Source organism: Mastigoproctus giganteus, chromosome 5 (genome assembly GCF_048544385.1).
Source record: "Mastigoproctus giganteus isolate SK-2022 chromosome 5, ASM4854438v1, whole genome shotgun sequence".
In the NCBI taxonomy this organism is placed as follows: Eukaryota; Metazoa; Arthropoda; class Arachnida; order Uropygi; family Thelyphonidae; genus Mastigoproctus; species Mastigoproctus giganteus.
In genome coordinates this window covers 172,679,974-172,703,270 of record NC_143579.1, presented here as the reverse complement: position 1 = coordinate 172,703,270, position 23,297 = coordinate 172,679,974, and the positions used below count along the sequence as shown (strand labels likewise).

The following is a 23,297-nucleotide window of genomic DNA, read 5'->3' as shown; positions in this document are numbered from 1 at the left end:
AAAAGCTTGGAAATCATTTATAGCAGATATAAAGAAGATAATTATTAATCTCTGGTGTAACTTTGATGGAATATTATAAAGATATGGGCTGCCAAATGTCTTTGAAAATTAATTTTCTTCATTTCCATGTCAGTTTTTTATCTCAAAAATTTGGGAAATGTAAGTGATGAGCAAAGGGACATTTTCATCAGAACATATGGAAGTGGTACCAAGGTTCTTGGATACTAGCATGATGGGAGATTACTGCTGATTTCTTAAGAGGGAAAGCAAAATGGACTGTAAGAAACACTCTAAGTGGCAAACATTTATAAGAAAACGGAATATATATAGTACATTATATGTTTGATTAAAATATTTGAAAATGAATAACTCATTTTTAAGACAGCATATGTATTATCGTATATGATATTTGAAATTGGTCATTTATTAAGCTAAAATTTCAATATATCTTTCAAAGAAGACATAATGAACATATTCTTGTTATTTTGGAATCAGCAGATCGATTTCCTTTATAACCTGCAACTTCTGTTCTAAAGATATGATTTTTTTTTTTTAATTGGCTGGTGTAATTTGTCTAATTCTTCCTTAAATTTATTCAAACTACCCAATTCTACAATGCCAGATGGGAGTTTATTCCAACAATTAACTACCTTCTGGTTGAAGAATGCAAATTTCTACACATATATCATGCAACCATCTTCTCAATTTAATTTTATGCCTCCTTCTAGGGTCATAAATTTAATTATACCCCCCTTATAATGTATGGTGGATAATTTTTAGTCATACGGATACATTCCTTTCAGATTAGGGTGCAGGTTCTCCTGTACCATAATGCAGCAATATGGAAATCAAACATGATTTGTTAAGGGCAGAACGGATTTGACCAATCTGATATCTATTATAAGGAAGTCACAAAAGAACTATATGCAAAAAAATATTTTTGACATCATATATGTAGATTTCAGTAAAGCATCTGATACTATTTCACACGGATGACTACTGTGCAAAATGGAGTAAGTGTTTTGGGTCTAACGGCACCAGGGGTTCCCCCCATCTTCATGAATTTTTGGAGTAGTGTGGTATTCAGGGAAAGTTATTTCTTCTTCTTTTTTTTTTTTTTATGTGAACCCCAAACACGAGAGGTATTAGAACCTATAGTACTTAGTACCATGCTTGGGTTGGAGTTGAGAAGACGAAAGAAGATATTTGTTGACACTGGACTTGAACTTCTGTAGATTGCAATTTTCAGGAAATACGTATGAAGGAAGGTTGTCCAGAAAACGGCAGTTGAATGAATAAATGAGGAAGATGAAAAGTTGGTTCTGTGAGTTTGAAGTTGGACAGTAAATGGATGTTGGCTGGTGGCGGCACGTGTTCGGACTGTTTTGAAAGAGAGAGCGGGAATTATAGAAGCCAATTCAGAAGAACAGTGCCCATGGAAGTATCTGTAGAAGAGGCATGCAGCAGAAACAGTACGTCTATGAGAAAGCGAGTGGAGAGACTCTGTTAGAGATGAATCATTAATTAACCTAACTGCCCTCTACTGAATGGAATCAAGAAGCCTGAGAGAGGTTTTGGGGGCACCACCCCAGATGTGGGAACAATATTCCATGGCAGGGCGGATTTGTAATTTATACAGAGTGAGCAGCTGTCTGGAAGAAAAGTAACGCTAAGAGAGAAAGAGAAAACCAAGTTTTTTAGATGCAGAGGAAGAAATATTTCTAATGTGCTTGTGCCAAGAGAGATTAGAAGTCAGGGTAATCCCCAAAAGAGATATATCATTTTGCCTAGAAATCGGAGTGTAACTAAAGATAAGCATAGGAGCAGAAGAATCCTTTTTGCAAGATATAAGACAAGACTGAGTTTTAGAAGGGTTGAAATCAACTAAGTTGTCTTCGCCCCACTGGAGAATTACCTGAAGATCGGCACTTAAGGAATTGGTAGCTAGTTAGTTAGTTAGTTTGTTTTTTTTTGTAGTTGTTCGCGCATCGGCTTCTGTGGCCATAGTGCACCTCCCAAGGATTTTGCAGTATTTTGATCCAAGCCTGAGGCGGGATTCGAACCCGCGACTTTGGGTTGCCAGGCAGGCACTTTACCCACCCGGCTAGCCCGGTCGGCAGTTAGTTAGTTATTTGGTTTTTAGGAGCATTAGCAACTAAGGCCATACTGCTCCGGGAATATGCAGTGGTCATTCCCGTGACCTTTCCGCATCCTCCGTATTTGGTGGTGATGGGCTCGAACCCCGGTCTAATCAAGAAGCGTGTGCTACGCACCGCTGCTCCTTCCCACCTGGCTACGGAGGCGCAGGAATTGGTAGCAGATTTTCGACAAGTTGAAGCTGATTGAGCAGGACAAGGTTTCTCAAAATGGAAAGTGGAATGCAATGTGCTATCATCGGCAAAACTATGGATAGGATTTCCAGTCAATGGAAGAAGGTCATTAATATACAAGAGGAAAAGAGTGGGGGAAAGAACTGAACCTTGAGGGACACAGGCATTAGTGGAGAAGTTAGAAGACAGAGAGCCATCTACCATCACCCTCAGTGAGCGATCAGAGAGAAAACTGGATAACCAATTACTAAAAACAGTTGGCAAACCATAAGATGGAAGCTTGTTTAGAAGACCTTTATGCCAAACACGATCTAAAGCCTTTGAGATGTCAAGAGCAACTACTTGTGTTTCACCAAACCTTTCCATTGAATTAGTCCATAAATGGGTAACATAAGCCAGAATATCACCAGTGGATCGACACTGACGGAATCCATTCTGGCAATCGTTGATAAGACGGAAGGTTTCTAGTTAGTTTAAGAGTTGGTAGTTAATAGATTTCTCCATTACTTTAGAAAGAGTAGAAGTAATTGCAATGGGACGATAATTGGATGGGAGGGATTTGTCACCCTTTTTAGGAACTGGCTGGATATGAGCAAATTTCCAAGCAGAAGGAAAACCACCTTTGGAATAAGAAAGTGAGAAAAGGCGGCAAAGAATAGGAGTAAGTTCAGGAGCACAGGTTTTGAGAATAAGTGGAAAAATACCATCGGGATCTGGAGCTTTCTTAGCATCAAGATTCGTCAAAATCCTTCTGACATCCTTTTGATGGAAGACCACGGGAGGCATTGAATGGAGCATGTTGAGAATGGTGGGAGGTGTTTTACCAAGATCATTAATACATGAGCTGGAAGAAAAATGGAATGCTAGCAGGTCACCTTTATCCTTGGCTGAAGTGACAACAGAGCCATCTGGTTTGGACAGAGGTGGGAGCAGAGATGGGCAAAAGTTACGGCCAATAGCTTTGGCAAGAGACCAGAATGCTTGGCTACCATTAGGGCAAGAAGCAAGTTTTCTACTCTTAGCCTGTTCAAACTCTAGTTTGGACTGATTAATAACTGTTTTACAATTGTTGCGAGCTTTGGTGTAGGCAGAAAATGAAACTGAAGAATTAGAAACAAGCCAATTACAATATGCAACATTCTTCTCTTGAACAGCCTTAGCACATTTATTGGAAAACCAAGGTTTAGATAAAGGACGAGATTTTAAAGTGGAGTGTGGGATAAAGGATTCCATTCCTAGAAGAATAATTTCACTGACACGATCTGAGCAAACGTTGACATCAGAAGTTTTGAAACAGTAATCCGACCAAGGAAAAGAAGAAAAGAAGTCTCGCAGGTCATCCCATTTTGCATTCTTGTAATGCCAAACAACATGAGGTTGCGAATAGCCATGAGATAAAGGTTCCATTGGAGAAGAGACAATCACCAAGTTGTGATCTGAAGTGCCTAACGGAGCTCTCACTTCGACTGTGTAATTAGAAGGGTTGTTTGTGAGAAAAAGATCGAGCATATTGGCTGTATGATTAGGATTGTCCGGTATTCTTGTAGGTAAATGAACAATCTGTGCTAGGTCATTATTAGTAATTGCAAAAGCCTCAGCATCTCGACCTGCAGGGTCGGTGTGACTAGAAAATGGAAGCCAGCTGGAGTTGTGGACATTAAAATCACCAAGGAAAATTACCTCACTGTTAGGAAAGTTGGACTGGAGAAAGTCAACTTGCAAAGAGAGGAAGTCAAAGAGCTCCAAGTGATTGGTGGAGTTGGGAGAACGATAGAGACAACAGATGAATTTGACACAATGAGGTAGAGAGATTTTAAGCCAGAGAAGATCAAAGAGAGGAGATTCCAAATTGCCAAGTCTCTGACAGGGAATATCAGAATAGACATATGCACAAGTACCACCTTTGAGGCGAAAGGAATCATACAGCGAATAATTTGGGCATCTGGGATAAAGGCATAGTTGAATCGTAAGAAAAAAGGGTGAAATGGCCATTGATTATTGTTAATGGTTATTAATGGTCATTGATGTTTACAGACTAATGTTATTATAGTGTGGCTTAACAGGGTTCCATTTTGGATCACTTACTGCTTTTGATATTTATTAACAATAGTGGCATAGGCATCTCAATTCAATGTCTAAGTTTGCAGGTAAGTAAGGCAGTTAACGGCAGTAATCACAGTATGCTATGCCAACAAGACCTAGATAAATTAGGGAGATGGACTGAAAAATTGCAACTGCAATTTAACATTGATAAATGTAAATTACTGCAATTGGGTAGTGTAATCCTAGAATAACATTCCACTTAGGTGGTACAAACTCAAGGTAGTGGGGAATGAAAAAGACCTGGGGAAAACTGTACAGTGCAATATGATGTTCTCCAAGAAGTGTAGACAGATTGTTTGAAAAGTTGCATTAGCCAAAAGTTAGGATGCATCGCCAATACTGCATACAAGTTTTGAAGCCTATTTTAGGAAGGATGTTAGATTTACTGGAAAGAATAAGAACAACAAGATTAACTAGGGGTACACAAAAGTGTACTCTTACCAAGAAAGACTTCAGTTTTGTAAAACTGGCATCTGCAGGAGAAATTACTTAAAAGGTGTTCAAGGCTTTAAATGCGCATAATGAACTAAATTCTGATGGTATCCTTACTCCTTCCCGATGTCACTCACACACAAGGAAACATAAAAATAAATTGGAAAAGGATGGTATTGCTGGAATAACACTTCAACCTGGTATTGTAGAAGTGGTTAGTTTGAACAAATGTGATGAAGGACTGGAAAAATTATTAGAAGGAATGGGCAAACACTACTCATACTTCTTATCTCTTTCTGCCTATATAAGTTTTAATAACTATACTTCCTAGAAAAAAAAATAATAATAAATGAATAAATAACACCTTTCAGAATAAATGAAAGTTACTTACTTTATGATCAAGAGCTGTTAGTGTAATAAATCGAAGGAAAAGTTCACAGGCAGAATGAATTGAAGTAACAGAATGTCCGAAGGAAGTAAGCCATTCTATTGCCTTTTTCAAGTTATGAGACAGTTCATTTATGGTTTCAGCTATGTGGAAAAGAGAGAGAAAGAAAAAAGTTGAATTAACACGTTAACTCACTGCAATTGAGAGGATTCTCCTAAAAATATTTCCCTAACTGGAAGGAGAAACACACCAAACTTTTGTTGAAAATGCCAGTCAATAGAAAAAAACTAAACAGCTTATGACAGATTTAATAAATATATTTAGTTACTAAATCTAAAGATTAAACAAAACTAAGAAATACAGATTACACACATTTAAATAATTTGATGTTGTATACAGGAAATTCAAATATCAAATTAAATAAAACTAAAAGATTTAATATATCTAATATTAAAGATTATTAAGTCTTTGAAATACTATAATTAAAGCTATATAATTAAAATAAATAAATTTATTATTTTATTTATTTTACTTATTATTTATTTTTTTATTATTTTTTATATTTAGTAGATAAGGTGAGCAAGGAGCTACACCAGCTTGTTGGTATATGAACTGATGATCCAGGTGGTTTTCAAGAACCTGCAGTAAAATAAGGTTTTCTAACCAACTATGAGACATAACCTTATGATGGCTTTTTCTACAAAAAGAAAAAAAAAAAAAAAAAAAAAAAACCATAAGCCTTTGTGTGGCCAAATGCCCCATCTTGATATTGTTACACATATAAGTTCCACATACTTATCCAACATCTGCCACTAATCAAAATATTTCTGGGAGTCTCCTTTTGTGAATGCTTTAGGTAGTCCATCATATTTTTTTGGATTTCTTGAATCAGCTCAAGCTGTTTTCTTTTTATGTCATGTTTTAATAGCCAAAAGTTATATTGGTGCCAAATGAGGTGAACAGGAATGTTTTTGTCAGTAAAAAATTGATAGACAGCATGTGACACAATTCACGGTTGTGGTGAAGGAGGCAATAATTTTCCTTTTTCAAGTCATTTACTGCAGATTGCATCTCTCGACCATTTGTAAACTTCTTGCCAGTCCAATAACACCTGATGGAATAAATTTTGATACTGCCATCATTTAACAAAAAATACAATCAGCATGAGCATTACATGTGATTTTGATTGCTGTGGTTTTTTTTTTTTTTTTTGGACTTTGTGATGACATTATTGGTCTCTGGGTTCTTTATCTGTAACACAAGACTAATTACCTGTTATAATTTTTGTTAAAAATGAAGGATCCAACACAGTTTGCTCAAACAACACAGATGAAATGACTCAATACTGTTGCTGTTCTCAAGTGAGAATACATTAAAAAAAATATTGGAGTTCACCAGCCTCATGCCCAAATCCTAGCCAAAAGAGTCCAAACCAAACAAAATGAAAGAGTACATTTTATAAGCCATTTCTTAAATGGTTAGCTATTGAACCAACTGAATGACGGAGTAAACTTCGTTGATGGTTTGTTATTTCAGGTTGCTGATGGTCAACTACTTCTTTCTTCATCTTCAAGCAAAAAGTGAATAGAAAGTAAATAGAAAGGGTGGAAGAATATTTGCTGATGCTATCGAGGCAGAGTTAGGTGGGTCGGAAAACCGCTAGCTTTAGGGGGGGGATACACAGACTAATAGATTAACAGTAGCTAATGGCAGAGGTGAAAGTGATTCTTGCACAGCCTCTATTGAAATGAGCAGCAGCCTAGAAAACAAGGTGCAGGGGATTCCACAGAATGCTAGAAGTCATTGAGGAATAAGTAAATATATGGGCTGTGTTAGGGTAGATAAGAATAGAAACATGTGGTGCATGTATACTTGTACGTCTTGTGTGTACACCAATGCTAGGAGTTTGGTAAATAATTTTGATGAATTGAGGTGCTGGTCAAAACTTCAAAGGCAGATATTGTTGGGATAATAGAGACGTGGTGTCACACAGATATAAGGAATGCAGAACTGGAATTTGGGGAGTACAATGTGTACAGAAAGGATATACAGGATAGGAAGGGAGGAGGGGATATGATATTGGTTAAGAAACACAAAATCCAAGAAAGTACAGCCAGTCAACATGGCTGGACAGTGCAGTGTCGAGTCAGTTTGGTGCGACATAAGCAGTGGAAAAGCAAAATCGAGAGTAGGAGTGTTATAGGCCTAATGACTCTGATGAGTATAATAAACAACTGTACAAAGAAATAGAGTAGGCCAGTAAATCCGAGTGTCTTATAATGGGGGATTTTAATTTCCCAGATATTGACTGGAATTTGTGGGTTGGTCACTCACACACTAGCAGGGCTTTTGTGGATTTATTGGATGATTGTTTCGTACAGCAGCATGTTTGGGAGGCAACCAGAGGGAGTAATACTCTAGATCTGATTATCAGCAGTCATTATTCATGCATTAAGAATCTGCAGATAAAGGAACCACTAGGTGGCAGTGATCACAGTGTGCTAAAGTGGGATTTATTCAAAGAGGCAGGTACCATCAGGGATAAAGGGACCAACTGATGATGTTACCAACAGCAAATTCAAAATGGGAAGCATTCAAAGAACTTATCTTGGAAACTTCAGGACTTTTCATACCAACTAAGAAATATTGTTCAAGGTTTAGGCCTAAACAGATGTCAGATGAACTAATTAGACATGTGACAGGGAAGAAAAATGCATTGGATATATACAAATTAACCGGTGACACAGAAGCCTATGATAGATATAAGCTGGTCTGTAACCAAGTCAAAAGGCGGTTAGGCAGGCAAAGAGAATCTTTGGCAAAGGACGCAAAGAAAACCAGCAAAGAGTTCTTTACTCATGTAAACTCTAGAAGAATGAGGATGAATCAGATTGGTCCACTTGATATCGATATCGATGGTTCAACTGTTGATAATCCTGCTCAGGTAGCTAACAAACTGAATGAATATTTTGCATCTACATTCACACATGAGGAGTTATTCAGGGAGGGGAATGGGGGAGGTGTATTAAACTCTGGCACTAAACTAGATAATCTTGTCATAACTGAGAGTAAAGTGGAGGAGAAATTGTTGAAGATAAACATAAGAAAGGCACCTGGGGTGGATGGAATCTATCCAGTTATATTAAAGGAGGCAGCAAAGGAAGTAAGCAAGGGGAGGTACCCATGGACTGGAGATGTGCAAATGTGACCCCAATTCACAAAGGAGGATCAAAGGCTGACACAAGTAATTATAGACCTGTGCATTTAACTTCTGTTCCTGGGAAATTAATGGAGGCACTGGTTAAAGAAGCATTGCATAATCATCTAGACAAGACCTCAGTTATAGCTCAGACACAGCATGGGTTTGTTAAGAGGAAGTCTCGTTTGACCAATTTGATTGGATACTATGACGTTTTCACAAAGGAACTGGATGCAAAGAATAATTTTGATATCATAAATTTGGATCTTAGAAAGTCTTTTGATATTGTTGCACATGGAAGACTGCTGCCCAAATTGGAGCAGTATGTCATTGGAGGTAAATTGATGCTATGGATGAAGGGATGGTTGAGTGGGAGAAGACAGAGTGGTAATCAATGGACACTGCTCTTCGTGGACTAATGTTATTAGGGGAGTACCTCAGGGTTCAGTGTTGGGTCCATTGCTGTTTTCTGTATTCATTAATGATATTGATGATGGTATATCAGGCTTAATGTCCTAGAAAAGTTGAGCAGGTGGGCTGAGAGGTGGCAACTGAAGTTTAACATTGACAAATGTAAAAGTACTGCATATGGGAATCCTTAATTATTACGTAATCCTTAATTCTTATCTTATCTTTTTTAATTGACACCACCACCACCAATGTAAGAGGTATCCAATGCCCAACTGATGCTTGCAGGCTCAATTCGGCCTGCTTAATTACACCAGACTCTGTATCCAATTGGTATGGTTCTACATTTCATAAAACCAGTAAACATCTCTAGCATCTAATTTGTCTTATCAGTAATGTATAAGGGACATATCACTTAAAAAATAATCCCAACAACATGCAGTTTTCTGCAATTACATTTGTGTTTTAACAGACTAAATGACCTGCAAATTGCGAATTGCCACAAAAAAAAAAGGTTAATAATCAGCATTTCCTGTGAATTTAACCCTGTAGCTATAGAAACCTAAAGTACATTTGCATACATATTAATACATTTTGCCATATAAAAAATGAATAAAAAAAACAAGTTAAAAAACTTGTTTTGTATAAATAAGGACATGCTGATAATAATAACAAAGACAATACAAGAAACTATTACATATCATCAGCCTTGCTGGCCAGTTGAATTGTGAGATGATGTCCTAACTTTGAAGCACAGTCGTTAATTAGCAAATGTCGTAAGAACAGAATATCAGTCAAAAACTGACTGTACAAGTCAGGAGCCATCAATTTCAAACTCACACTGACATAGAATGAATTATAGTGGACTGCAGTCCAAGTCATGTCCTAATTTCCTGTGTTATACAGGGTGCTTCACTACCAGTGCGACAAACTTGCAGGAGGTGTAGGGGGCACAAAGACGAATCGGAATCACATAGCATTGCAGGGTCCGAAATGCCTTCATCATGCGGTAGAGGACGTTGAACAGGAGGTCGCGTGAACAGCGATCCAGCTGGAGGTCAGCATTTGCGAACCGGTTCCCGAGGCAGTAGCATGGACGAGTATTCAAACGTTGAACTGGCCGACATGCACCTCACATATGGAGCTACGGACTGTAATGGGCACGCCGCTCTGTGCTTGTACCAGGAACGTTTCCCAAACAGGCGTGCTCCTCATCATACGATTTTCGCACATGTGCACAGAAGGTTATGTGAGACTGGTTGTTTCACGAGAGGTACCATGAATCGAGAGCGAACGACGAGGACGCCAGACAATGAGGAGAATGTCCTACATCTTGCAGAAGGCAATCTGAGTACGAGTACTCAAGCGATAGGCCAACAATTGGGTATTTCCCAATCCACTGTATGGAGGATACTGTCAACAAACCAAATGAGTTCATACCATCTGCAACGCGTCCAATCATTGGAGCCTGCAGATTATCTACTCCGGAGGACTTTTGCTACTTGGTTTCTTCAACAGAAACAGTTCGCAAATGCTGACTTCCAGCGGGATCGCTGTTCATGCAACCTCCTGTTCAACGTCCTCTACCGCATGACGAAGGCATTTCGGACCCTGCAATGCTATGTGATTCCGATTCGTCTTTGTGCCCCCTACACCTCCCGCAAGTTTGTCGCACTGGTAGTGAATCACCCTGTATATTCAATTCATATGGTAGACATAATGATAATAATTAAAAATTAATGACAGAAAATCTGTTATAGTCAAGTCCTCCACTTTCTCAAGTGACTGTTGACAAAGTGTGGTCAAAAAATTATATAAAGACTCACAAAACAGACCAGTCTACTAATGACATTAGGGTAAGGTTCAAGCAATGATTCAGGCAGAGGGGAAAAGAACTGCATGCACTCTTTACTCAACCAGAACTGGTCTTGGTCTCATATGTACAAGTTATTGCTGAATCCAGCATTTTTATTTTTTTCTCCATATGTGTGGTGAGCATTATAATACCATTGAGGAGGATGCTATCCATGAGAGGGTCCCCTTCCTCACCAACAGCTAACAACAGTGCTGGCAATGCAAATATGAGATAGTGTTTGCTGCATGTGCAATGCAACAAACATTACTATCACTTTCCCAACAAACATTACCTTGGTGATGTGAAATTTACTCAATGAAGATTAAGACTACTAACTCATAAAGAAAGATACTGTGAAATTGCTTACCAGGATTCTCCTCTATGAACTTCAACAGTGTACGAATAGCAGCCAATGCTTCTGAAACTTCTGGTTCTTCAGAAACTTCATCTGATGCATAGCTTTCTCTACAAGCTTTCTCAAAAAATTTTTTGACTTCTGAAATTGTATAAAATATGCTTAAGGAAAAGATGTATGGGATAATTTCAATAATTCTAATTTCACTAATATTACAATATTTTATGTAAATATTATGCATTTTTGTGCCTGGAGAAAAATATAAAATATTTAGCCACCACACATGGGTGACCAGTGCAATTTTAAGTCAGTTTGGTGTGATATAAGAACTGGGAAAACAAAATTGAGAGTAGGAGTGCGTAATAAGCCTAATGACTGTGCTGAGTATACCAAATAGCTATACAGACAAATATAGTTCAGTAAATCAGAATGTCTTATAATGGGGAATTTTAAGTAAGCATTCATAAGGGTGACTACAGTGGTCTCAGACATTTTTTTAAATTCTATGCAGTGGGACCATCTGATGAAGCTACCAACAGGAATTTTTCTAAATGGGAAACATTCAAGGAAGTAATCATAGAAGCTACTAGGCTTTTCATAGCAATGAAGATATACTGTTCAAAGCTTAGACCTAAACCTAAATGGATGTCAGATGAACTACTGAGACGTGGCAGAGAAGAAGAAAAGTGCATGGGAGGCATATAAATGAGTGATGCAGAAACCTATGGGAGATATAAATTAGTCTGTAATCAAGCAACAAAAGAAGTTAAACAAGCTAAGACATATTACAAGAAGTCTCTTTCAGAGAGTACAAAGAAAAGCAGTAAAGACTTCCATACTTATATTAACAGTAGAAGGGGTTGAACCACATTAGACCACTTGATGTCACTGGGTTAACTGTTGATGGCCATGCTGAGCAGAGTCATCAACAGTTAACACAACGTTGCTGACAAACTGAATAGGTATTTTGTATCTAGATTTACACATGAGAAATTCTATAAGAGGGGGAATGCCAGGAGTTTATCAAACTCTAAAGGGGAGCTAAATGATTTTTGATAAGTTAAAAGGAAGTGGAAGAGAAATTGATGAAGCTGAACATAAAAAAGGCACCTGAAGTGGATGGGATCTATATAATAAAATTAAGGGAGGCAGAAAGGAGGTAAGCAAACCTTTGGCCATAATTATGAGCGCATCCTTGGATTCTGGGGAGGTCCCTATGGACTGGAAATGTGTGAATGTATCCCCAATTCATAAAGGGGGATAAAAGGTAACAGGAGTAATTACAGACCTGTTAGCTTAACATCTGTTCCATGGAAAATAATCGAGTCACTGGTGAAAGTAGTAATGCAGACCATCTGTCAGGGAATGCAATTATACTGCAGTCACAGCTTGGATTTGTTAAGGGGTGGTCCTGTCTAACCAAACTGATAGATTATTATGATACAGTGACCAAGGAATTGGATGCAAAAAATAATTTTGATTTTATATACTTGAATTCAAGAAGGCTTTGTGATAATGTTGCACATAAAAGGCTGCTGTTCAAACTGGAGCAATGTGGCATGAAGGGCAAATTACTGCTATGGATAAAGGGATGGTTAAGTTGAAGAAGACAGAAAGTGGTTATCAACAGGAATTGCTCTTCATGGATTAATGTTATCAGTGGAATCCTCCAGGTTTCAGTGCTAGGACCATCATTGCTTTCAGTATTTATTAATGATATTAATGAAGGTATATCAGACTTAATGTCAAGTTAGCAGATGATACAAAGGTTGGCAGAGTGGTTAATAACAGAAATCAGGATGAGCTACTGCAACAAGATCTAGGAAAACTGGGTCAATGGGTGAAAAATGGAAGTAGAAGTTTAACGTTGACAAATACTAGGTACTGCACATGGGTAGCAGTAACTCCAGAGTAAGTTATCAACTGCGTGGTACTACACTCAGGTAGTGGAAAATGAAAAAAACTTGGCGGTAGTTGTGCAGTGAGATATGAAATTCTCTGAGCAGTGTAGACATACTGCCAGGATAGGTCATGGGGTTTTGTCGATGTTATACAAAATCTTTGCTAGCAGGGATAGGGAGGTGATTATCCCTTTGTACCAGGCCATGGTTAGAATGCATTGTGGGTATTGCATGCAGATGTGGAGGCCTCACTTTAGGAAGGATGTAGATCTGCTCGAATGGGTGCAGAGAAGGGCAACAAGATTGGCGAAGGAAACAAATGTGTGCTCTTACCAAGAAAGGCTTCAGTTCTGTAACTTGCAATGCCTGGAGATTAAGCACCTGCAAGCTGATCTGATTGAAGAGTTTAAGGCCTTAAATGGATTGAGTAAGCTGAATATGAATGGCATTCTTCCTCTTGCTGAGACTAGACACATGAGGGGTTGAAGAAGGATGGTTGCAGAATAAATGTACAAGTTTACCTTCAGCCAACAGATGGTTGATTGTTGGAACAAGCTTCCATATGTTGTTGTGGAAGTGAATGGTTTGAATAAATTCTTAGACGGTATGGACAAGTGAAGTGTGTAGTGTCTTCTCCCCCCCATTTCTGATGTTATATAAACTTGTTTCTTGGATCATTTTCCACTACTACTACTTCCCAAATTACAGAATGCAAACAGCTGTAATTTGACATGGATTTTACTTTCTTGACTTTGTTGTGCCTGGCCGACCGGGCTAGCCAGGTGGGTAAAGTGCCTGCCTGGCAACCCAAAGGTCGCAGGTTCGAATCCCGCCTCGGGCTTGGATCAAAGTACTGCAAAAACCTTGGGAAGTGCACTATGGCCACAGAAGCCGATGTGCCAACAACTACCAAAAAAAAAAAAAAAAAATGTGTTGTGCCTGTTGCAAGTTCTTGCTCGCCCCACACTTGTTCCAGCAGTGGTTATCAAGCTATATTTTCCTTGATAATACTGGTTAAAACAAACACAAATGGGGTGTTGAGAATCACAGCGGTGTAAGTCAACAATTTTATAAATATGAACTGTTCATATTTCCCGCCTTCTCTAGGTGTCCACTGTTTAGTTTCATAGTAAAGCAAGTCAAAATTGCAGTTCTAATCAAGAGATGCTAGCACTTATTTTGAATAGTTAACAATATGAGCAAAAGATTTAGAATCATGATAAAGCAAGTCTGCCTTTTTTTTTTTTTTTTTTTTTTTTATGAAAACCCCAAACAAGAGTAGGTATTAGAACCTATAGTACTTAGTACTGTGCATGGGTTGGCTGCTGAGAAGACGAAGGAAGATATTTGTTGACATTGGACTTGAACTTCTGTAGATTGTAATTTTCAGGAAATACGTACAAAGGAAAATTGTTCCAGAAAACAGCAGTTGAATGAATAAACGAGGAAGATGAAAAGTTGGTTCTGTGAGTTTGAAGTTGGACAGTAAATAGATGTTGGCAGCATGTGTTCGGACTGTTTTGAAAGAAAGAGAGAGAGAGAGAGAGAGAGAGAGAGAGAGAGAGAGAGAGAGAGAGAGAGAGAGAGAGAGAGAGAGAGAGAGAGAGAGAGAGAGAGAGAGAGAGAGAGAGAGAGCGGGAATTATAGAAGCCAATTCAGAACAGTGCCCAGAGAGGGGTCATTAAATAATCTAACTGCCCTCTTCTGAATGGAATCTAGAAGCCTGAGAGAGGTTTTCGGGGCACTGCCCCAGATGTGGTAACAATATTCCATGGTAGGGCAGATTAGCGATTTGTACAAAGTGAACAGCTGTTTGGAAGAAAAGTAATGCTGAGAGCAAAAGAGAAAACCAAGTTTTTTAGATGCAGAGGAAGCAATATTTGTAATGTGCTTGTGACAAGAGAGATAAGAAGACAGGGTAATCCCCAAAAGAGATATATCATTTTGCTGAGAAACTGGAGTGTCACCAAAAATAAGCACAGGAGCAGAAGAATCCTTTTTGCGAGATATAAGACAAGACTGAGTTTGAGAAGGATTGAAATCAACTAAGTTGTCTTTGCTCCACTGGAGAATTACCTAGAGATCAGCATTTAAGGAATTGGTAGCGGATATTCGAGAAGTTGAAGCTGATTGAGCAGGGCAAGGTTTCTTAAAATATAAAGTAGAATGCATCGGAAAAACTATGGATAGGATTTCCAGTCAATGGAAGAAGGTCATTAATATACAAGAGGAAAAGAGTGGGGGGGAAGAACTCAACCTTGGGGGACACCAGCATTAGTGGAGAAGTTAGAAGACATAGAGCCATCTACCATCATCCTCAGTGAGCGATCAGAGAGAAAACTGGATAACCAATTACAAAAACAGTTGGAAAACCATAAGATTGCAGTTTGTTTAGAAGACCTTTATGCCAAACACAATCAAAAGCCTTTGAAATGTCAAGTGCAACTGCTTATGTTCCACTGCACTTTTCCATTGAATTTGTTCATAAATGGGTAACATAAGCCAGAATATCACCAATGGATCAACACTGACGTAATCCATACTGGCGATCGTTGATCAGACGGAAGGTTTCTAGGCAGTTTAAGAGTTGGCAGTTAATTGATTTCTTAATTACTTTAGAAAGAGTAGAAGTAATTGCAATGGGATGATAACTGGATGGGAGGGATTTGTCACCCTTTTTCACTGGCTGGATATGAGCAAATTTCCATGCAGAACGAAAAACACCTTTGGAATAAGAAAGTGAAAATAGGCGACAAAGAACAGGAGTAAGTTCAGGAGCACAGGTTTTGAGAATAAGTGGAGAAATACCATCGGGACCTGGAGCTTGCTTAGCATCGAGATTAGTCAAAATCCTTCAACATCCTTTTGATGGAAGACCACAGGAGGCATTGAATGGAGCGTGTTGGGAATGGTGGTAGGTGTTTTACCAAGATCATTAATACATGAGTTGGAAGAAAAATGGGATGCTAGCAGGTCAGCTTTATCCTTGGCTGAAGTGACAACAGAACCATCTGGTTTGGACAGAGGTGGGAGCAGAGATGGGCAAAAGTTGAGGCCAATAGCTTTGGCAAGAGACCAGAATGCTTGGCTACCATTAGGGCAAGAAGCAAGTTTTCTACTCTTAGCCTGTTCAAAATCTAGTTTGGACTGATTAATAACTGCTTTACAATTGTTGCAAGCTTTGGTGTAGGCAGAAAATGAAAGTGAAGAATTGGAACAAGCCAATTACGATATGCAGCGTTCTTCTCTTGAACAGCCTTAGCACATTTATTGGAAAACCAAGGTTTAGATAAAGGACGAGATTTTAAAGTGGAGTGTGGAATAAAGGATTCTATTCCTACAAGAATAATTTCACTGACATGATCTGAACAAATGTTGACATCAAAAGTTTTGAAACAGTAATCCGACCAAGGAAAAGAAGAAAAGAAATCTCGCAGGTCATCCCATTTTGCATTCTTGTAATGCCAAACAATAGGAGGTTGTGAATAGCCATAAGATGAAGGCTCCATTGAAGAAGAGACAATCACCAAGTTGTGATCTGAGGTGCCTAAAGGACCACGCACTTCGACCGTGTACTTAGAAGGGCTGTTTGTGAGAAAAAGATCAAGCGTGTTGGCTGTACGGTTAGGATTGTCCGGTATTCTTGTAGGTAAATGAACAATCTGTGCTTTAGGAACTTACGCCATTCTGTTCCTAAACACCTTGTATGATGGAGGTTATGTTTCAAGTTTGTATTGTTGTAGCAAGATTTCTTTTAAGTTGAAATCTCAATAAATGGAGGATTTTAAGTTGCCTTTTAAGTTGAAATCTCGAGAAATGGAGCACGTCAAGATGCCAACCAAGTAAAAGAACCATGCCAGGAAACTTCCTTCAGACCTAGAAAATGTAAAAGGAAAGAGTCAAAAAGAGCTGTAGCCAGAAGACTTTGCAATTCAGGTCAGGCACATGTGAACTCAAAAGGAATGCAAGTTGAGTATAAGCACTTTGAAAACATAAATTGTGCTTGGAAAAAAAAAAAAAAAGTCCTTAACAGAAGAGGAAAGGAGAAAGCAATGTGATAATTTTATATCCATGGCTGATTTTTCTCGAAAGAATGCATATTTATGCAGTCTTATACAGCATGAACTTATAAAGCAAAGGCAGCTTCTGAATGGCAGTTAGGGAGGAAAGCAATTACAAATCTGTCTTACATTCAAAAAGAAAAGAAAATACCACAGTATGTGTTTGTAAAAAAAATTTTCTAAACACTTTTGTTGTATCTGATGAAAGGGTGACAAGAGCTTTAGAAAAAGTAAGGAGGGAAAGTCTGCAGGAGAAGATTTAAGAAGTATACATGTAGTGGCACAAAAGATAACTGACAAACAAAAACAGTTACTTAATGATCACATTAATATTTTCCCAGCATTTCAGTCATTACACTTGAAAAGATAATCCAAATAGGAAGTGCCTTAGCTCTGACTTCAATGTAAGAAAGTATGTGCTTTATTGTGAATGGTGTGAGCAAAGAAAGACTGAACCTCTTAAAGAGTATTACTATAGACATGTCTTCAGCACATAATTTAATTTACATTTTCACATTCGTCAAAAGGACACTTGCAAGGCCTGCGGAAAGTATAAACAGTCAACTGATGTCGAAAAGAACAAAGAACGGATGTGATTTGGAGGGGCAACATGTTTTGCCCCTCCAAAAAGCAGAGGAAGATTTCTTTCTTTCTCTGCTTTGGCAAAGCAGAGAAAGAAAGAAATCAACTAAAGGGCTGATGGGGAAAAGACACAGGGAAATTCTGAAATCCACGATGGATTTACAAAAAGCCCTGCCATTCCCAAAATTAACTGTTTCTGAGGCCTACTATAAGTGCAATCATCATCATCAGCCGTTTTCAATCCACTGCAGGATGAAGGCCTCTCCAACAACTTTCCAGTTCCTTCTGTTTTGAGCACTGACCATCCATTTACTGCCCAAAAACTCATGAATTTCATCCATCCATCTCCGCCTTTGTCTTCCAGGTTTTCTTCTAGCTCCTCTTGGGTACCATTCTGTTATTTTCTTAGTCCATCTGTCATCATGTCTTCGAGCTATGTGTCCTGAGCTATGTGTCCCAAGACCATTTTAGTTCTTTAGTTTTGATAAGAATGTCCTTTACTTGAGTTTGTTGTCTAATCCATGTGTTTCTCTTCTTATCTAACAGTCTGATTCCCAATATAATTCGTTCCATTCTTCGCTGTGTAGTTCTCAGCTTCTCTTCCATTCTTTTGGTGAGTGCCCAAGTTTCACTTCCATAAGTCATGGTGGGGAGTATACATTGATTCATAATTTTACGAAAAAAAAAATTTTTTTTCAGCCTGGACTGTACTTGTTAACAGGAGAGATTGCTTCTACAGGGATGGGATACACTTAAATAGAAAGGGTGCAAGAATATTTGCTGATGCTATCGAGGCAGTGTTAGGTGGGTCGGAAAACTGCTAGCTTGGGGGGAGACAAAGACCAATAGATTGACAGTAGCCACTGGCAGAGGTGAAAGAGATTCTTGCACTGCTTCTATTAGAATGAGCAGAAGCCTGAAAAACAAGATGCATGGTATTTCAGAGACTGCTGGGAGCCATTGCGGTACAAGTAAACACATGGGTTGTGTTAGGGTAGCTAAGAATAGAAACAGGTGCAGGTATACTTGTGTGTACACCAATGCTAGGAGTTTAGTAAATAAATTTGATGAATTTGAGGTATTGCTCAAAACATCGAAGGCAGATATTGTTGGGATATCAGAGACGTGGTGTCACACAGATATAAGGGATGCGGAACTGCAATTTGGGGAGTACAACGTCTACAGAAAGGATAGACAGGATAGGAAGGGGGGAGGTGTTATGCTATTAGTTAAGAAACACATAAAAACCAAGGAAGTGAAGCCAGTCGATATCGCTGGACAGTGCAATGTGGAGTCAGTTTGGTGTGACATAAACATTGGGAGATCAAAATTGAGAGTAGGAGTGTGCTATAGGCCTAATGGCTCTGATGAGTATAATAAGGAACTATACAGGGAAATAGAGTGGGCCAGTAAATCAGAGTGTCTTATAATGGGAGATTTTAATTTCCCAGATATTGACTGGAATTTGGGGGCTGGATACTCACACACTAGCAGGGCTTTTGTGGATTTATTGGATGATTGTTTTCTACATCAGTATGTTCGGGAGGCAACTAGAGGGAGTAATACTCTTGATTTGATTATCAGCAGTGATTCTTCATGCATTAAGAATCTGCAGATAAATGAACCACTAGGTGGCAGTGATCACAGTGTGCTGAAGTGGGATTTACTCAAAGAGGTAACTATCATTAGGGGTAAAGGGAAGGGTTATTGCTTCCGTAAAGGCGACTACGATGGACTGAGACGGTATTTAAATTCTATACAGTGGGACCAACTGATGATGTTACCAACAGCAAATTCAAAATGGGAAGCATTCAAAGAACTTATCTTGGAAGCTACTAGGCTTTACATACCAACTAAGAAATATTGTTCAAGGTTTAGGCCAAAATGGATGTCAGATGAACTAATGAGGCATATGGCAGAGAAGAAAAATGCATGGGATACATACAAATTAACACATGACACAGAAGCCTATGATAGATACAAGTTGATATGCAACCAAGTTACAAATTAGGTTAGGCAGGCGAAGGCAGATTACGAGAAATCCTTGGCAAGGGATGCAAAGAAAAACAGCAAAGAGTTCTTTACTTATGTAAACTCTAGAAGGAAAGGGATGAATCAGATTGGTCCACTTGATATTGATGGGTTAAGTGTTGATGATCCTGCTCAGGTAGCTAACAAACTAAATGAATATTTTGCATCGACATTCACACATGAGGAGTTATTCAGCGAGGGGAATGCCAGAGGTGTATTCAACTCTAGCAGTAAGCTACAGAATCTTGAAATAACTGGGAGTAAAGTGGAGGAGAAACTGTTGAAGATAAACACAAGAAAGGCACCCGGGGTGGATGGGATCTATCCAGTTATATTAAAGGAGGCAGCAAAGGAAGTAAGCAAACCCTTAGCCATAATTATGAGAGCTTCCTTGGACTCAGGGGAGGTACCCATAGACTGGAAATGTGCAAATGTGACCCCAATTCACAAAGGAGGATCAAAGGCTGACACAAGTAATTATAGACCTGTGAGCTTAACTTCTGTTCCAGGAAAATTAATGGAGGCACTGGTTAAAGAAGCACTGCAGGATCATTTAGACAAGACTTCAGTTATAGCTCAGACACAGCATGGTTTTGTTAAGGGGAGGTCTTGCCAGACCAACTTGATTGGATACTATGATGCAGTCACAAAAGAACTGGATGCAGGGAATAACTTTGATATTATATACTTGGATCTTAGAAAGGCTTTTGATACTGTTGCACATGGAAGACTGCTACACAAATTGGAGCAGTGTGACATTGGAGGCAAATTGCTGCTATGGATAAAGGGGTGGTTGAGGGGGAGAAGACAGAGAGTGGTAATCAATGGACACTGCTCATCGTGGACTGATGTTATTAGTGGAGTCCCTCAGGGCTCAGTGTTGGGTCCATTATTGTTTTCTGTATTTATAAATGATATTGATGATGGTATATCGGGATTAATGTCCAAGTTTGCAGACGATACAAAGGTTGGCAGGGTTGTCAAGGACACTACTGACACTATGCTGCTGCAACAGGATCTGGAAAGGTTGAGCAGATGGGCTGAGAGGTGGCAAATGAAGTTTAACATTGACAAATGTAAAGTACTACACATGGGAAACAGCAACCCCAGAGCAACGTATCAACTCTGTGGTACAACACTGACAGTGGTAGAGAACGAAAGGGACTTGGGGGTGGTTGTGCAGGCAGATATGAAGTTCTCTGAGCAGTGCAGACGGGCTGCAAGAGTAGCTCATGGAGTATTGTCAATGATATACAGGAATTTTTCCAGCAGGGATAAGGAGGTGATTATTCCATTGTATAAGGCGATGGTCAGGCCACACCTAGAGTACTGTATACAGGTCTGGAGGCCTCATTTCAAGAAGGATGTAGAGCTGCTGGAACGAGTACAGAGAAGGGCAACAAGATTAGTGAATGGAACAAAGGGGTGCTCTTACGAAGAAAGGCTTAAGTTTTGCAAATTACAGTGTCTGGAGACTAGGCACCAGCGAGGTGATCTGATAGAGGTGTATAAAGCCTTGAATGGTTTAAGCATGCTCAATGCTGATGGGATTCTTCCTCTAGCTCAGAATAATCACCTGAGAGGGCATAAATTCAAATTGAGGAAAGACAGATGTAGGATAGACGTGCGGAAATTTGCCTTTAGCCAGCGGGTGGTTGGTTGGTGGAACAGACTTCCATCCCTTGTGGTGGAGGTTGATAGCCTAAATAAGTTTAAGGCTCAGCTGGACAGGTATTTTGAACGAACAGAGGGGTGAAGTGGAAGTGGTTTTTTTTTTTTTTTTTTTTTTTTGGCTGATGCTGCATAAGCTTGCTTTCTTGCATCAAATGCCTCTACTAATGCTAATGCTAATGTTTCAGACAAACTGGGATATTGATCTACAGTATGTGACTATATTTCCTGAATGCTATCCATTCAAAATTTATTCTTCTCTTGACTTCCAGCCATTTATCATTATTACAGCTAATAACTTGTCCCAGATAAGTACGACTCCACCTTTTCAATTACTGCTCCTTCAATCATTATTTCCCTTTCCGTGGCATACTTGTTCATCATTACTTTTGTTTTAGCCATATTCATCTTTAGTCCAAAATCCTTACTAACTGTGCATAACTGATTAAGATTTTCCTCTAATTCTTTGGGGTCGTGGCTTATGACCACAATGTCATCTGCAAATCGTAAATGGTTTAGGTACTCTCCGTTCACACTGACTCCTTTCTGTGACCAGTCTATTCTTCTGAAAGGTTCCTCAAGGGCAGCAGTAAACAGCTTCGGAGATATTGTGTCTCCTTGTCGAACTCCTTTCTCGATTTTAAATTTGCTACTGTCTTTGTCTAGTCTAATAAAGGAGGCAGCACTCTCATATATTTTCTTCAAAATCATAATATATGGAGTATCTATGCCTTGTCTTCCAGTGCCCGAAACATTGCCTTATGCTGTATGGAGTCAAATGCCTTTTCATAATCCACAAATGCCAGGCATAATGGTGTTTTATATTCATTTGCTTTCTCCATTAGCTGTGATATTACATGAAGGTGATCCATAGTTGAGAATCCTGTCCTAAAGCCAGCTTGATCTTTCGGTTGATTCTCATCAAGTATTCTTTCTCATCTGCTAGTAATGACCCTTGTGAACAACTTGTAGATGTGTGATAACAAGCTAATTGGTCTATAATTTCCAATTTCTGATTTATCTCCTTTCTTATTCAGCAAAACTATGATTGCATTATTCCACTGCTTAGGCATCACACCTTTTCTAATGCACTTTGTGAAGAGCCTTGCCAGTTTTTGTGTTATGTCTCTTCCTCCCAATTTTAACAACTCTACAGTAACTTCATCTTCCCCCGGGGCTTTCCGATTCTTCATTTTCTTCAATGCATATTCTACCTCATCAGGAAGAATATCGGGTATGTTGTATGTGTTGCTACTTTGCAATCCATCTTCCCCACTGCTGGTATCATTCCCTCGCTCCTTGTATAATTCTCTATAGTAGTCTTCTGCTATTTGAATTATGCCTTCTCTGCTGTTTATAAGTACACCATCGCTATTCTTCAGTTTCAGTATCATTTGTCTTCCTGTATTACTGCTCATGGCTGCTGATTTAAATCCTTTGTTTTCCCTTAATGCTTGTTCTACTTTTCTTGTGTTAAATCTTCTTATGTCCTCTCTGAGTCTCTTTCTAATGGCTTTGCATAACTCAGTATACTCAATTTTCTCCCTGTCAGTGTTTTTCCTGCTCTTTATTTGTCGTCTTCGGTTCATCATGACAAGTGTTTCTTGACTAATTTTTTCTTCTTTGGATTTCTGTTTCCCTATAGGTTTCTTGGGCTTTATCACTTTCAGAAAGTTGTAATATTCCTTGTTGATATCTTTGTCCTGAGCAGTCTGCAGAAGCTAAAACTTGTTCTTAAGTTCCAGTACATACTGCTTTTTCTCCTCCTCTGTTATCTCAAAGACCTTTGTATTATTTACTCAAGTCAGTTTTTTCCTTTCCTTTCCTACATTTATATCAAGTGTACATCTTACCATTCTGTGATCACTTCCAACATTCACCTTACTCTGGACGGTAACATCATTCACAATATATCTTCTGTTAGTGAGGATGAAGTCGATTTCATTAGTTGTTAATCCATTTGGACTCTTCCATGTCCACT

At 38.8% G+C, this 23,297-nt stretch overlaps 1 protein-coding gene across 1 annotated transcript in view; it reads right to left on the bottom strand.

Moving 5' to 3' along the window:
- Positions 1 to 23,297, bottom strand: part of eIF2Balpha (eukaryotic translation initiation factor 2B subunit alpha) — a 168,881-nt gene that overhangs the window by 101,286 nt on the left and 44,298 nt on the right. The window contains exons 3-4 of the mRNA XM_090373526.1: positions 11,083 to 11,211; positions 5,257 to 5,396 (exon numbers count right to left, since the gene is read on the bottom strand). Of these exons, the coding sequence (XP_090229652.1) occupies positions 5,257 to 5,396; positions 11,083 to 11,211 (269 nt within the window). The remainder of the gene's footprint in view (positions 1 to 5,256; positions 5,397 to 11,082; positions 11,212 to 23,297) is intronic.